Raw genomic sequence first — 14536 nt, 5'->3', positions numbered from 1 at the left:
AAAGCTGGCAGAACTGCAATGAAAGTCCCCAGTCATGCTGGGATGGATGAATGGATGTGTGCATGCAACTGAAACTTAAATTGGGTGGCAGTTTGCACCACCTAGCCAGTGTTTATAATGGACAGCTAGCCTGTACATAGTATACAAAACGTTAAGCTTAAACACTTTATTAGGAATACAGTGCAATCTATTTATAACGATAATGAGAAAACTCGAAATTTCGATCGTTATAAACGATTATCGATGCATCTTGACTAGAAACTCTAAAAACTGGTTGTCATAAGCGGTACATCCTCATATGTGACATCGTTATAAGTGGATTGTACTGTTCTGCAAAAAATTACAATCCGTGTGACGGAAGCATGTCCTCACAACTGGGTGCACACACCCGACAAGTCAACGGGAAAAAAATAAAATCTTGTGTTTCACAGTGTCACCGCAGGGTGGCGCAAGCTGCTGCAAATATTTTAAAAAGACAAATTTATCTATCCAGGCGAGGCAGGTTCTGTTATTGTCGAGGTTCACATTTCAATATTACATAGCTTGCCATACTCTGAATGTAGCACCTGAGAAGCCCCAAAAAATTCATTGGAACGTGCATTTTAATCAATAAAATAGTTTTATGGGACTCGAGGTTGGGACGTAACAATTGAGAAATGCATCACCTGAGAATGTTTTGGTTTTTATCTGTGTACTTAACCTGGCTCACATTTACCTTCTCATTTTGGACTGGGCATTGTCATGCAGAGGATGTGAGCAGCATGCTTTCTTCTTTATTTATTTCTAATTTAAAGTATATGTTAGCACTGCTGCTTCTCGTTATTCTTTTTCGCACACATTGTAAACAAATTCATTCTCGTGTCATGGGGCGTTCTCTCAAAATGCTGGTCGTGAAAGGGCAGCTCATGAGGTGACGTGACATTAGAGTCACACGACACACACAGCGTGTGCACAGCTCGTTTGCAACACATTTCGTGCATATCCCAAGTTTATCAGATATGATCGAGACACGCTTAAATATTTTGGGGGAGAAATCCTCGCCATACGAATTGCTTGTGTGCCTACTACCAGTTTTACGAGCGTACTTCGTATCTGCTTCACTGTATCTTTATGCGAGTAAAGGTGTTACACCGTATCATACTCTACTCACCAGCTACAAGCAGCAGGTGGACGAGCGCTACCGGGAGTACTACGCCCGGCTGGGCTACGACCCGGCTTACCTGGACCGGCTGAGTGTGCACTCTGGCCGGAGCTCGGCCAACGAAGACTCACGCAGGGACGAGAGCTTCTGCAGCAACACGGAGGACGACTGCGACCCCTCCATCCTGGACGGATACACGGAGTCCACACGGCTCCACGAAGGTTTGCTCTGGCTCTTATTTGCTCCGGTCGCTATGGGGATTGTTGCAAACGAGAAACGCGTACAGGCCCGTTTGTACAGTGCTGTCTGCTCGCGTTGTGTTACGTTACGGACCCTTGCTTCTGCTTACATTGAGAGTCATTGGTACACGTGTGCTTTGTACGAAACGTAGCAACTAGTTTGAGGGGCAGCTTTATATGAAACATGGGAAGGTGTCTGTGAGGTTTTGTTGCGAATTTGTGAGGATTTTGACGAAGCTGACATGACAACGACATGTCCAGAAGTTCTGACAATGACTAGGTTTTAAGGCTAAAGCCTTACTTGTCCCATTGAGCGGAAAAGTGTAGAAAAAGCCGATAAAAAGGCGATTGCGCGGTGTGCGTCACTCAATGGGCGACCCTATTTGTCCCATTACCTTGGCGTTGTCCTTGCGGTCATCCTAGAAGTCGTCTTAGACCTCTAGGACGGCCTCACTTGTCGCATTACATAAAAAAACAAGCAGCAGCTGCATTGTGCCCGAAAGATGGTTATAAAAATATGTCGTCAGTTTGACGTCATCAAGCATCATCATACGTCATCAGCGTGATGTCATTGCCGGAGCGCAAAAGGTGCGTTTCAGACTTCATCTCTGCTCATTGCGTGCTTCATGCAATGGACTGTGAGGCGACCGCATCTACATCTACAGGCTCAGCATTGGCAGCGGCGTGTACATCTACAGCGGCTTCCGCAGGCAAACGTGGGTGCCCACGTAAATACGCCACAGCCACCTTAAGTGTCCTCCACCTCTAGTCATCGTTCTCGACGTCCTCTAGGCGTCATTCTTAACGTCGTCCTTAAGGTCGTTCTAGAGGTCATCCTAGACGTCCTCTTTGACATTGTCGCTTAAGTGTACTCGCATAATGTTTTGCCATAGCGCTGCGATTTAGCTGAGTGCTGTAAATAAAGATTTGTTTCTTTTTCCAAAACTTTCTTCTCTTTTTTAAAAAAAAACAATAAAAAAAAAACTTCAATTTTTTTTTTTTTTTTTTTTTAATCTTGACTAGTTTATAATGTAATGACATTGACCTATATCTGTGGTCGACCTATACTCATGTAAAGTACAATTAGATACTTGCTGAACATCATCGAGAATCACTAAATCAGTCAGTTTTGGAGGGACTTCAAGCATGTGGAAAGCACGGGACGCCGAAGTTACAACTCATGCAGCAAGATCTGGATATCTTGACAACGTATAACAGTGGTGCAGCCACTGGCTGACGACACTGAACTCTAACAAATGTTAACTCTCCCCTCTACATCGCCTCCGCAACCCCCATGTCTTCGCTTTTGCTGTCGCCGTCATCCTTGTTGAACTAATGGAATCCTATAAAGAGCTTGGTGTCTCCCCTTGCGGCGATTTATCGTGGCACATGCATATCATAAACATCACCGCATCTGCAAACGGAGCACTCGGATTCCTGGAGTGTCATATGTTCCGCCCCAACACATAAAACTATTGGCCTACAAATCACTCGTGAAATCAAAGCTAGAATATGCATCTTCTATCTGGAGCCCACGTCTGGTCTTATTTGGTAATGCAATCAAAGTTGTACAAAATTGCACCGTCAGGTTCAAGATTTCTTCATAGAATCGTACGAGATCAGCACATGTCATCACTGAAACGTGAATCAGGCCTATCAAATCTTTAGTGTCCTGGCAGAATCACTAGCCTCTGTTTATTCTGCAAGTCTTGCTATTCTCCTCTCCCCCATGCACCGTACATTGTACCTCCTACATGCATGTCGCAGCGCTCTGGCCATGCACTTCAAGTCTTGTTCATGCACCCGCACAACTACCTTCCTCACCTCAGTTTTCCCGTACAGCTTTGAATTGGATGGGCCTTTCCCACCAGATCACTACCATCATCTGCCTATCAATCTTCATGGAAAACGTAACCCATCATCTATTACAATGATCTGTGGCACTAAAGGTGCACTAAAGACATTTTTGAGATTGTCTGTTCTTGGTGATAACTTATCTGACGGGCTCCAAGCATTCTAGAAATCCAAAAATTATGCTTGTGTGACGTCCATTTCCCTAGTAAAAGTATAATTGAAGTTTGTGCCACGCCCCTTTCTGAGCGGAAAAATCTGGAGTGCAGAATCCAGCGGAGGCGCCGGCGGCATGACGACGGGCACACGTCAGCCAGTTGCAAGCCGCCTCTTGGAAAGGCAGCTTGCCATTGGCTAACATGCCCGTTGTCTTACCGCCGGCGTCTTCACTAAATTCTGTGCTCCAGGTCTTTCCGCTTAGAAAGGGGCGTGGCACAAACTTCAGTCACATTTTTAATAGGAAAAAGAACGTCGCACAAGCATAACTTTTTCATTTCTGGGATGCTAGGATCCCATAGAATGAGTTATCACCAAGAACAGACAATCTCAAAAACGTCTTTAGTGCCCCTTTAATGATTCCTCTCTTCTTGTAACCACCCCTTATGTAATACCCCCCTGGGTCTTTAAGCTAATAAAGTGATTGTGATTGTCATTATTATTATTATTATTATTATGAATATGATCATCATCCACATTTTCTCACCGTCAGCTTTGTGCTTGTTGCATAGGTGTTAACTTTTGTGCACACCTGTGCTTCTCATTTGCTCAAAATATTCCTAAAAATTACTGATATACAGTCGACTCCCGTTAAGGCGAACTCGCTTAAGTGGAATTCTCGGATATGCTGAACATAGTAAGAACATGTAACTGGTTTCCCATAGACGCAATGCAAAAAAAAAATTGTTTAACACAAACCGCTTTGCGTGCACATTTTGGTTAACTTTAACTTTCATAGGTCCCCTTCGCAATGGCACTGCACCGACGGCGACGCCGCGCATTGCGCCGGCCGAGGTGTATGTCAGATGTATCTGCATCTGATGAAACTGTACTGTACTACCAGCCTCTTCCCGAGAAAACGCTGTCGTTTGCTGGCGACGTGGGCACCGGAGGCAAGCACAGCAAGCTGCGAATTACCGTGCTTGTTTGTGCTAATATGAGCAGGACTGACAAGCTCCGACTTCTAGTAATGGGCAAGGCCAAGTCTCCATGCTGCTTCAAGAACGGGAAAACTTTGCCGATGAGCTATACGGCCAACTCCAAGTCGTGGATTACCCAAGCACTCTTTGAGCAGTGGCTGCCTGAGGTGAATCGCCGCTTTGTAAAAGAAAAGAGGAAGGCCCTTTTCCTTGTCGATAACTGTCCCGGGCACGGGAAGGTCGGCGGACTTTCAGCTATCCGGCTCGAGTTCTTGCCCTCAAACACTAAGGCAAAACTGCAGCCCATGGACCAAGGGTTAATCAGTTCTCTGAAGAGGCACTATCGACGATCGCTGCTTCAACGAATGCTTCTGTGCTTGGAAAATGTCAAAGGGTACTCGGTGAATCTCTTGAGTGCCCTCCATCTTCTGTCTCATGCCTGGGATCAGGTCGCTGAAGCTACAATTGCAAACTGCTTCCACCATGCGGAAGTTCTAAAGCAGAGCTACTCACTAGAAGCCCCATGTGAAGGTGAGGACTTGTCGGAGAACACTGACCCAGAGGACGCCTGCCTAACTTCCTCATTGAACTGTAGCGTTGTTTCGTTGTACATAGCGGCATACATTGCTTTTGATGACTCTGTGGCTACTTGCAGAGCAGATAGTATCGAAACTTTGATTGAACGAGTGTTTGAGCCGCTAACAAACGCCGATGATGACAAAGACGACAGTGAAGATGTTGCCCCAGAAGCACCACCAGTGACATTTGATGCAGCAGATGCTGCTGTAAGTGTGCTACTGGCAGTTCTTCCAGGAACAGGAAAGTTGTGAAGGTTTTCTCAGGAACATTGGCCACATGTCATCTTTCATTTCTATACACCGATTTGCACAGAGGAGGAGGGGGTCAAAAATCACCGAATAGATCAGTTCCCCCATCAGTGGTCTGTGAAACATTTTTTTTTTCTTCTTTTGGCATGGTAAGCCAAATAAATGTCCCTTTTTAAGTATTTCTTCATTGTAGACCTTTTCATTCTGTGTTTATTGGTTAGCAGCAATTTAGACATGCTCGGCATTATAATTAGGGCACTTCTGTTAAGACAAACATCTGATAAGTCGAACAAATTTTCAGGGTCCCTTCGGGTTCGTCTTAAATGGAGACTACTGTTGCGGTTTTTAATGGTGCTCAGCAAGTTTTTAATTGGAAAGAGTCTGGAGTGTCTTTTAGTTTGTTTTTAAGCCTTGTGTGATTTGCTTCCTCCCCGCAGTGTCTGGCGAAAGGGTGGCCCGTGCGCAGGAGATGAAGAAGTTCTCGCGGCCACACCCCCTGGCCCGCTTCTCCGGGGCCAACGGCCTCCTCAAGCTCATTCCATCCACCAGCACCTCCTTGCCACCCCCCTTGGAGCTGCACGATCTCAGGGTGAGGACCCACCTTTTTGCAAAACCTTCGCTCTACGGGCCTTGTTTGGGACCTTGCCCAAACGCCAAAAAAACTGCTTTCTTCTTAGTTTGGCAGCAAAAATGAAATGTAACAAGCTCTCTTTATTCTGCTCTGTTGCTGCGGGCACTGAAGTTGAAGTGTAGTGTGTTCGTTCTCGATCAAGAGGAGATTCAGACCGGTTTTGTTTACGTTTTGAAGTTGACATCCAGTTATTGCTCAATTTGAATGAGATAAGAAAGTTGTTTAGTAAAGAAGTGGAACTAGTTTCCACATGGTTACCAGTGGGAGATTGCCGCAGAATTTGGCCGAGACTGTCACCACCCTTGGCGGGAGTATCTGAACGATGTACTGTAAGATCCCAGAAGTATGCCGCCCCCTGAGAGATCGCCTACCCCGTTGTTCTGTCTAATTTTCCATAACATAAAATTTCTAAAGCATCGCCCCCGCCCCCCCTATCGGACGTTACGCGATGTTCGATGGGAATCACATCAACCGCGTGACCTGTGGTACTGGTATATCTGACAAGCGAGTTTGTAGCAGGTTCCCGGATTTTTGTCCATGATCTATGTGCACAATATTGGTTTCCGTAACACTTGAGTTCTTCCCACATGTATATTACATTGTGTGATGCGAATCTGCTGCGTCCGCGATCTGCAGTGTCCGTTACCATGACACGCAAGTTTGTAGCGTATTACCGCGTTTTTGTCCTCGATCTGCGCGCGCGATATCGGTTCCCGTGAAAGCAAATTTGTATTGGGTTCCTGCATGTTTCTTTGCGCCGTGAAACTTGAATCTGCTGCGTTAGCGATCTGCAGTATTCATTCCAGTGGGGTGCGAGTTGGCGGCTAATTTTGTGGGTCCTTCACACCATGAAACACGATTTTGCTGTGTCCGGAACGTGAGGTATCTTTACCCACAACACAGGACTTCGTTGCAAATTCTTGTATGTTTATCGCTTCGTGAAATGCGAATTTGCCGTGTTTGAGATCTGCGGTATCGGTTTTCGTGTCCTGTGGTGTAGCAGGTGCCCAGGTGTTTATCACTAATTTTTGATAAAGTTTTCCCGTGGTACACCTAAAGATAGCCCATCCCATATTTTTCACCATTGATCTCCTCATGTTTGGTGAGCGTTCTAGCGGGATTTTGCGGTAGCCTCTTTTCAGTTAAGGGGAGACACTGCCCAGAAAAAAACATTTCTGCAAAAAAAGCTGATTTTGAAAAATTACATCTTTACATCCACCAACATCTAGAGAGTATTCCAAAAAAGTTTCATTAATTTTCACTGTATAGTTAATTGTTTATAAATTATTTTCTGTCCACCAAAGCTATAGAAAAGGTAGGGTTTGGAGCACTTTGAACACATTTTTCTCCGTTCCACTTTTTGGTATAAATTCCATTTTAGTCAATCTATCATTTGATAATGGCAAAGCACGGAAAGCTCATTCTTCCCTTTTCCTGACTGAAATTTAATAACGAGTGCGGCTATGGAACTTTTTTGTCACTTTACGGATGTCTTTTGTAAAAAATGTTGACATTTTGTCGAAGGCACAGAAGACCAAAAAGTTGACCAATTTTGCAGAAGAGAAAATTTATAGAAATGAATTACTTTTTAGAAAACATTTTCCATAGCCGCACCCTCTAGGCATTCTGCTACATATCTAGCAAATAAAAATCTTTAATATCGCAATAGTTTTCTGACGATAGATTAACTAAACAATGTAGGCGTGTTGCTGGTAAAAGCTACTCTAATTTCCTTCTCACCTACCTGAGAGACCTGAAATTTTGTTATACACCCTCTAGCATGACCACCAGCCTACCCTGTAAATTTCATTAATTTTAAGACAAGGGTTCAAAAGTTGACCCCGCTAGGGGGTGTGCCCCCTTAAATGTAAACTTGGCATCTGATGATCATGGTTTCCTAGAGCTGATGAAACTTGTTTGGTCTTTGTTGCCTGCAGCACATTCTTCAGAAGGATCCTCAGTTCAAGGAACTTCAAGCATTTCCTGGACCCCTCATAAGGTAAAACTACTCTCTGCATTGACAACACCGTGCATATTTGTACTAGGGCTATCCTACCTGGGCTCTTTGTTGGCAACCCCCGTGCTCCTGGTGTTTCCACTGAAGTCCAAGGAATGACAAGTGACTTGCAAGTTGTTGGCCCCATCTACTGAGCTATGATGTTGTGTATGTCTTAGCAGAAGACTAGAGGAGACTCTTGGCTTGCTCCTGCGAGCAACTATGAACAAGTCCCATATGTTTCACCTCTAGGAACATATTGCCTGTTTATTAAGACAAAAAGGAAACAGGTATGCCAGCAAAAATGCAATAAAGAAAACACTAAAAAGAAGAAAAATCTTTTTTTTTTTTTTTAAGTTTGAAAAGATTACAAATATTTAGGGGAGTGTGAATATGAAAATTTTCTAATAGAAATTGAATATGAATATAAAAAAAATAGCTTTGAACATTGAATACCTATGTTTCGAATATAAATGTACCACTAAGAAAACAAAGGAAATGCAAATTCCTTTTTATTACCTTTAAGTAAGTGATACTTCCTTTTATTACCTTCAGATTCAAGTAAATGAAACTACCTGACTAGGCAGCGTATAAACAATGCAGCTGGTAACGCAGCTATTATACCTTAGCTAGGTAGTAATTGCATGTCAACTGTACATGAAAGCAGGCAAAAGGTGCAAGTTCTACATATTGACAAAATGAAAAGTACAAAAGTGCACGTGACTAGATAGCATAAAAATGCAACCTGTATAGTTTTCATACACAAACAACTGGTAGTGACCTCTTTTAAGAATACATATAATTGAAGTTGCTCTTGACTAGCCTGCAAGTTAGATATCAGCTGCATGCATTCTTGGAAATTGTCATGCAAGAAAATTAATTGCTCCATTTGTTCAGTATATAAGCGCTCCCTTTCTCCCTTTTCGCAGTGGCAACTGCTCCTGCAGCAGGAAATACCCTAGTTCCTACAGCAGAAATTATTAGGTCGCTAGAAAAGTGGCTCACCGTGCAAGCTTGGCAAAATGAAAACCAAAACTGCTTTTTTGTTTTGAGTTAATACATACCTCCTTGGACGATTCTAATGGTATTTTTTTTTTCCAAAATCGGTGTTCCAAAATACATGCGCGTTATAATCGAAACCAAAAACCAAAACTCAAAAGAAAAACGCAATAAGGTGACTAGCCCCAACGCTATCGTGACTGTTTGTTTACATGTGCCATTTTGGTATCCGTATCGCGCCAATTTTCTCGCGTCTACGAACTCCTGTCTGCCATTAAGATGGAAAAACAAAAAAAATTCCACTAGGAGGTTTTATTTAAACGAATGGCCACCACACTGGTGGGAAAAGATAACGGACTAGCGCTGCATGGCCCTCCAATCTCGGCGACTTGACGAGCTGACAAAGTGGAAGACGACCCTCCCAGGGGCAATGGTCACACACTCATACTAGTGCAAAAAGCGCTGCACTTGAAATGTTCTAGACGAAGCAATGATTGCCTCTGTGGAGAACGAAGAACCATCGTTGAACTCCGACAACGACGACTAGTGCATGCTATTTATTTTTGTGTTGGTGTGTGTTTTATAAAATCTCTTCTATGAGGTGAGGTATGTGTTCAACCTTTATTACCTGCGTAGTAGAATCTGCAGCTTTTTACTTTCGGAATATCTGGGAGCTAAATCTGGCTGCGTGATGGATTTGGGTGTGTCTTAGAATTGTGCAAACATGGTAGTTTTATGTATAACGTAAATAACAAAGGTTTATAGAAAAATGGTTACAATACCTGCGATTTCAGGCGACTAAAGACGGCTTTTCAGAATGCTCTGAATGTTCAGGGCGTGTCCCATGCGTTGATTATTTCTCTATTTGCCCGAATATTCGGCCATAATCGAATATTTCGAAATTTCGGAATACATGATGCTGAAATCGAATACGAATCGAACAAGAAAAATGTTTGATTCTTATTCAAAATCTCGAAAATTCACACACCTCTAAAATATTACAAAATAATTTTTTTGCAAAAAGAGATTTTTTTTTGTAAATTTATTTACAGCACTAGACTTGTTTTAGTTTACAGCTTTCAAATGCAAGCACCAAAAATGGGTACATAATGTCACCACGTGTACATGCCAAGGGTAGTATTCTCATCCTCTCCTTCCCTGTCCTCCACATTGCAAAATCTTGCGCGAGACAGAAAAGTTTTAAAGAGCACTGAGGCACGCTAAAAATAGGTAAGGAGAGGAAAGGTAGCCAACGAGAATGCTGCCTTTGGCATTTACATGTGATGTTATGTAGCATTTTTCGGCACATGCATTTGAAAGCTGTAAACTAAAACAAGTCTAGCGCTGTAAATAATTTTACAAAAACTTTTTTTGTGCAAAATTTATCTTGAAATATTTGTAATTGTTCTAGGTTATTTAAAAAAAAGAAATTTATTTTCAGTATTTTTTTTTAATAGACTGCAGATGTTGCAGACAAAGCCAATAGGAGCAGTTGAATACTCCAGAAGATTTCATGGGTACCAGCACTATTTGTTTTCTCTGGGCATCCACTCCAACTAAGGGGCACAAATCAGGACAGTGAGGATGCCTTCTAACGTCGTAACTCTTTCCTTGTTTTGTGCGTAGAAGTCTCGTTCCATAGGATGTTATTTTTTTACCTGTTGCCTCGCGCGGGTTTTATGCTGCAGGACCGAGACTCACAAGAACGACGTGATCCAGTTCTGCACACAGAAGATCCAGTCATTTGCGGACAACCCCAGTCTCCCGGACAGGTCGTCGCACATCTTGCTCTGGGAGCTCCTCATCCTCATGCTTCGTCAGAACGGGGTGAGCCCGATGCAACATCTCTGCACGTGGCAAGGCTACGGCGCCTGGTCCTCGAGGGGTGTGTTTAGTGTCCTCTAGTGCAGGGGTTCTCAAACTGGGTTTTCCGGAACACAGGGGTTCCGCAAGCTGGCCTCATGGTGTTTCGCAAGCACCCAAATTGCAGTTCCCTTCTTCCCCCCCTCCGCCCTTAGTTTAACCTTCCATGGACTGAGATTGAGTTGGCGTTGCGGAAAAAGCAACCGCACCCTTCGCACTAATGTGTATATATATATTGTATTAGCACGAATATAACGCGACCATGAATATAACGTGAGGGCAAATTTTGATGCCCTTGAAAAAGAAAAAAAAAATCTTTTATAACGCAAGCCAATTTCTCGCACTCGGGGGCATAGCAGAAATGAAAAGTCAATGGAAATGGAAGAAATCAGTTTATGTTTTGACTGCACTCATCCTGACTGTTCAGGTCCTTCCGTTTACAATCCACTTGGCGACTACGCAGATAAACAGCACCATGGCACCGCTTGTCTGGTAGTTCCTTTTTCTTCCGCGTGAGCTCCTCGGCAGCCCACAATCCAAGCAAGGCACGAAGCAGAAGCACCAACACACAAACACCAGACCACTCTGGAGCATTAACTAAAAAATGCGCAGGCAGAAAAATACTGCTGAACCCGATACACGACCACACTTCTTGTTCTGGTCCCGCTGCATAAACAAACACTTCGTGTTGCACAATTGCGGAAACAGAGTTTGTGGTCTTGTCTTGACTTGACTTGGCTTGGCTTGGCTTGGCTTGGCTTGGCTCGGACTGGCCAGTGCCCGCCAACGTTATTAGATTACCTCAGTTGTGGAACTCTTGCGGAGGGGGTGCCCTCCCTCACTCACTTCAATCCGCCAGCCGTTGTTTGAAGCGCCATCTATATTTTCGTTTCGTAACTATGCGTTCCAAAGAGCCCAACTGAAGCGCTAAATGGCGATCACAACGCCGCCATTTATCCTGCAGCGGTCACTCGAGGAACTGCACGTAACATCTATTTTGGCTTCAATCGGCCATTTAGGAGCCGAAACAGATACAGTGGAAAGGGTTACAGGGATGTTACCCCCGCCTCCCCAGCAGACGCGCTGCGAATTAACCCCGAAGTTAAGATGAGCCTAGGTCGGGACGCGCTACCTGAATTCACCGCTGAGGCATGGTTGTATGAAAACAATATTAATTGTGCCACAAAACCTTGCAAACTAAAGATTTTAGAAAACATCACGTGCCCCTCCTTTTGTACTAAACTCCAATAAAAGTTACTACTAAAAGAGCTTTTTCCATTGGTTTTTACGTTTCTAGTAACATTGAAAGGTACATATCCTGATTCAGTTACCAAAGCAGCCGTCTGGCGGCACGTTGAGCGACGCTGGACGAGTTGTGGTGAGTGAGGGGGGGTACTGTTCGTGCATGCAGCGTCTATGAGCAGTTCAGTAACTGAGCTAATCTGATAACGTTGGTGCCCGCATTCCGGCCATAGAGGTCCCCACAGGGCATGGCGCGTGCGCTGAGTTTCTGTGGCTAATAAATTCCCTTCTACGTCCCCACTTCTTTTCCCACCGGATCTCCTGCATTGAGCAGGAAGGATGGCTTTCTCCTCTGGCTTTCTCCAGACTCGCGCGCCTCGTGACTGAACTGGGTTTCGAATATAACGCGAGGTGCGCTTTGGAGCACGTAGTCTCTGCCTTCTTATTCTGTCTGTAGTTCTCCATTTTGTTTTATTCTGTCAGTGCAATGAATTCTTGTTCACTATCTAAACACCTTAATTGCCGAGTATTATCGGTTGGCAACAAGCAGAGGGAGAAAAAACAACTTTTTTGTCAGCTCCGCGCCGACCGCGCGTCTTTGGCCGAATATATTGAATACTCGAGTGACCGAATACCAAGAATTTGATTTGTAGATCGAATTATTCGGGCACTTTCTATTCAATTTGAATTCGACTATTCGCACACCCCTACTTTTTGGCGATGTCCTATTTCTTCAAACCACTTCGGACGTCTTCCAGGATTCTTTCACTTTCAATGACGGGACTCCTCTTTTCGCTGTTGATGGTCCAGGTGAACCGGAGAATGGCATCATCCACAAAATCCGGGGACAGTCACGGTCGGCAGCGGTAGATTCGGTCGGGTAGAGTACATAGTCCTAGGGCGTGGCAAGCAGTCCGCATCTTTGCTGAGAGGTACTCTGGTGTAGTTCCATAGTCCGAGAGAGAAACAAGCGATGTGGTCGAGTCCGGATGGTGTGACGAGCGATTTAAGAGGAATGCATAGTCGGCAAGAAGCAGCAGAGGAATGCGAATATGCGCCCACATCGCCCCCATCACAAGAATGTGGGCAACGAGATGGGAAGACTCGGAACGGAAACGCTGAAAACCCGAAACGTGACGCGTGCAGCTGTGCATGTCTTGCGTGCAGCAGCTGGGAAGGCGAACTTGCCGAGCAGCGCGAGTTCCTCCCTCGCTCGGTCGAAGTGTGGCGGGCGCATTGGTTGCGTCATCGGTGCACAGCCATTTTAGTTTCTAGAAGTATGCACTCGCTGGTCTAGCAGAAAACGGACAGAGGGTCTTGAGTAGCCTCGAGCTTTATTTATTTTCATTTTTAGTGGATGGAGCTCGCAAACCAAGTGGACGGAAAAAAAAAAAAGAAAAAGGAACGCGCGCTGTACACGTTTTGGTTGATTGCAACTTCAGCATGCGACTTTACCAATGGTATAAATTTTTCCACACGCTTTTTCTAAGATTACAGAACTTGTCATTCCAACCGCTTGCATTCGTTTGTTAGCATATCAGTCGCCCTGAATGCAAATGTGTGAACATGCCTTATGGTGTATGAGCTATGTGAATGCGGCTTAAAGCTCTCGTACGAGACACACTTTGTGATGCCAGACCGCTTCTTCCCTCGACCCAGTTTGTCTCTGGGTCGGACATCTCGGAGCTCCTGCTCCGTGGACACGAGATCCTGGAGCAGTCTTCCCTTGGGGCCCATCGCCCCGGGGTCGGCGGGGACGGAGCACCCAAAGTCGCCGGCAGTCCCCCAACAGAGGAGGCGGAAGAGAGCAGTCCGTCGCCGGACGAAGGCATCGTGGTGGCGCAAGACCGGACGGTCCTCGGCACCGGGGGCACCCAAGTGCTCGCCAAGTTCAGGGAGTTCCTCCTCTTTGGCCACAAAAAGGTGAGCACTCGTTCGGCACAGCGGTTGTTGTACCATTGTGTGACGCTAGGGCCCACGAGCGTTTTAAGGGAGGAGGTGGGGAATAAATATGAAATTTCTTATTTCTAGAGATATCTGAACGAAATTTACAGAATATGTTTATAGCACAGACATAAGAGTAACTGCAAAGTTTCATGGAGCTGTGCATATTATTTCTCAAGTTACAAATATTTATCAAAATCGTCCATATGCATTCCTTATCCCAGGTCTGGAGAATTTTAAAAAGGTAGTAGCGGCGTAAAATTTGTTATGATGACCCCTGGATAGGTTCCCCAGGGCATAACAGAGCCCTTTTTCTTAAATTTCCTTGTTGAAAATTTTTAACGCAACTTTGAATTTTGTGTAGTCAATGAAACCCACATTCACCAAATTTCATTTTTTTATTATAAATTTTTAGTACAGCTTTCTAAAGAAAAGGGCTCTGTTATGCCCTCACAAAGTTATTAGAGAACAGAATAAAAAAGACAGCACAAAAATCCATTCATCAGTTCCTGAGATATCGCTGGGACGAGCAGCCACGACAGTGAAAAAATTCATTCTGAGAAAACAGCACTTGAAAGTTGCACGCAGATTTTCAGCTTTAGAATGACCCTGCGGAATAGTCAGAAGTGTTCTTGCGCACTTTCTTCTTGTTCCGCCTTTCCAAATT

At 44.4% G+C, this 14536-nt stretch overlaps 1 protein-coding gene across 11 annotated transcripts in view; it reads left to right on the top strand.

Moving 5' to 3' along the window:
• LOC8036454 overlaps positions 1-14536 on the top strand; it is a 115866-nt gene that overhangs the window by 50034 nt on the left and 51296 nt on the right. For all 11 annotated transcript variants that reach the window (XM_040501399.1, XM_040501398.1, XM_040501396.1 and 8 more), the window contains 5 exons: positions 1154-1362; positions 5632-5783; positions 7763-7824; positions 10509-10647; positions 13585-13848. In XM_040501399.1, coding sequence (XP_040357333.1) covers positions 1154-1362; positions 5632-5783; positions 7763-7824; positions 10509-10647; positions 13585-13848 — 826 coding nt within the window. The remainder of the gene's footprint in view (positions 1-1153; positions 1363-5631; positions 5784-7762; positions 7825-10508; positions 10648-13584; positions 13849-14536) is intronic.

This window comes from Ixodes scapularis, unplaced genomic scaffold (assembly GCF_016920785.2).
Source record: "Ixodes scapularis isolate PalLabHiFi unplaced genomic scaffold, ASM1692078v2 PGA_scaffold3__209_contigs__length_174095766, whole genome shotgun sequence".
Classification (NCBI taxonomy): Eukaryota; Metazoa; Arthropoda; class Arachnida; order Ixodida; family Ixodidae; genus Ixodes; species Ixodes scapularis.
The sequence above is the reverse complement of the archived record's forward strand: the minus strand, read 5'-3'. Positions and strand labels throughout refer to the sequence as shown.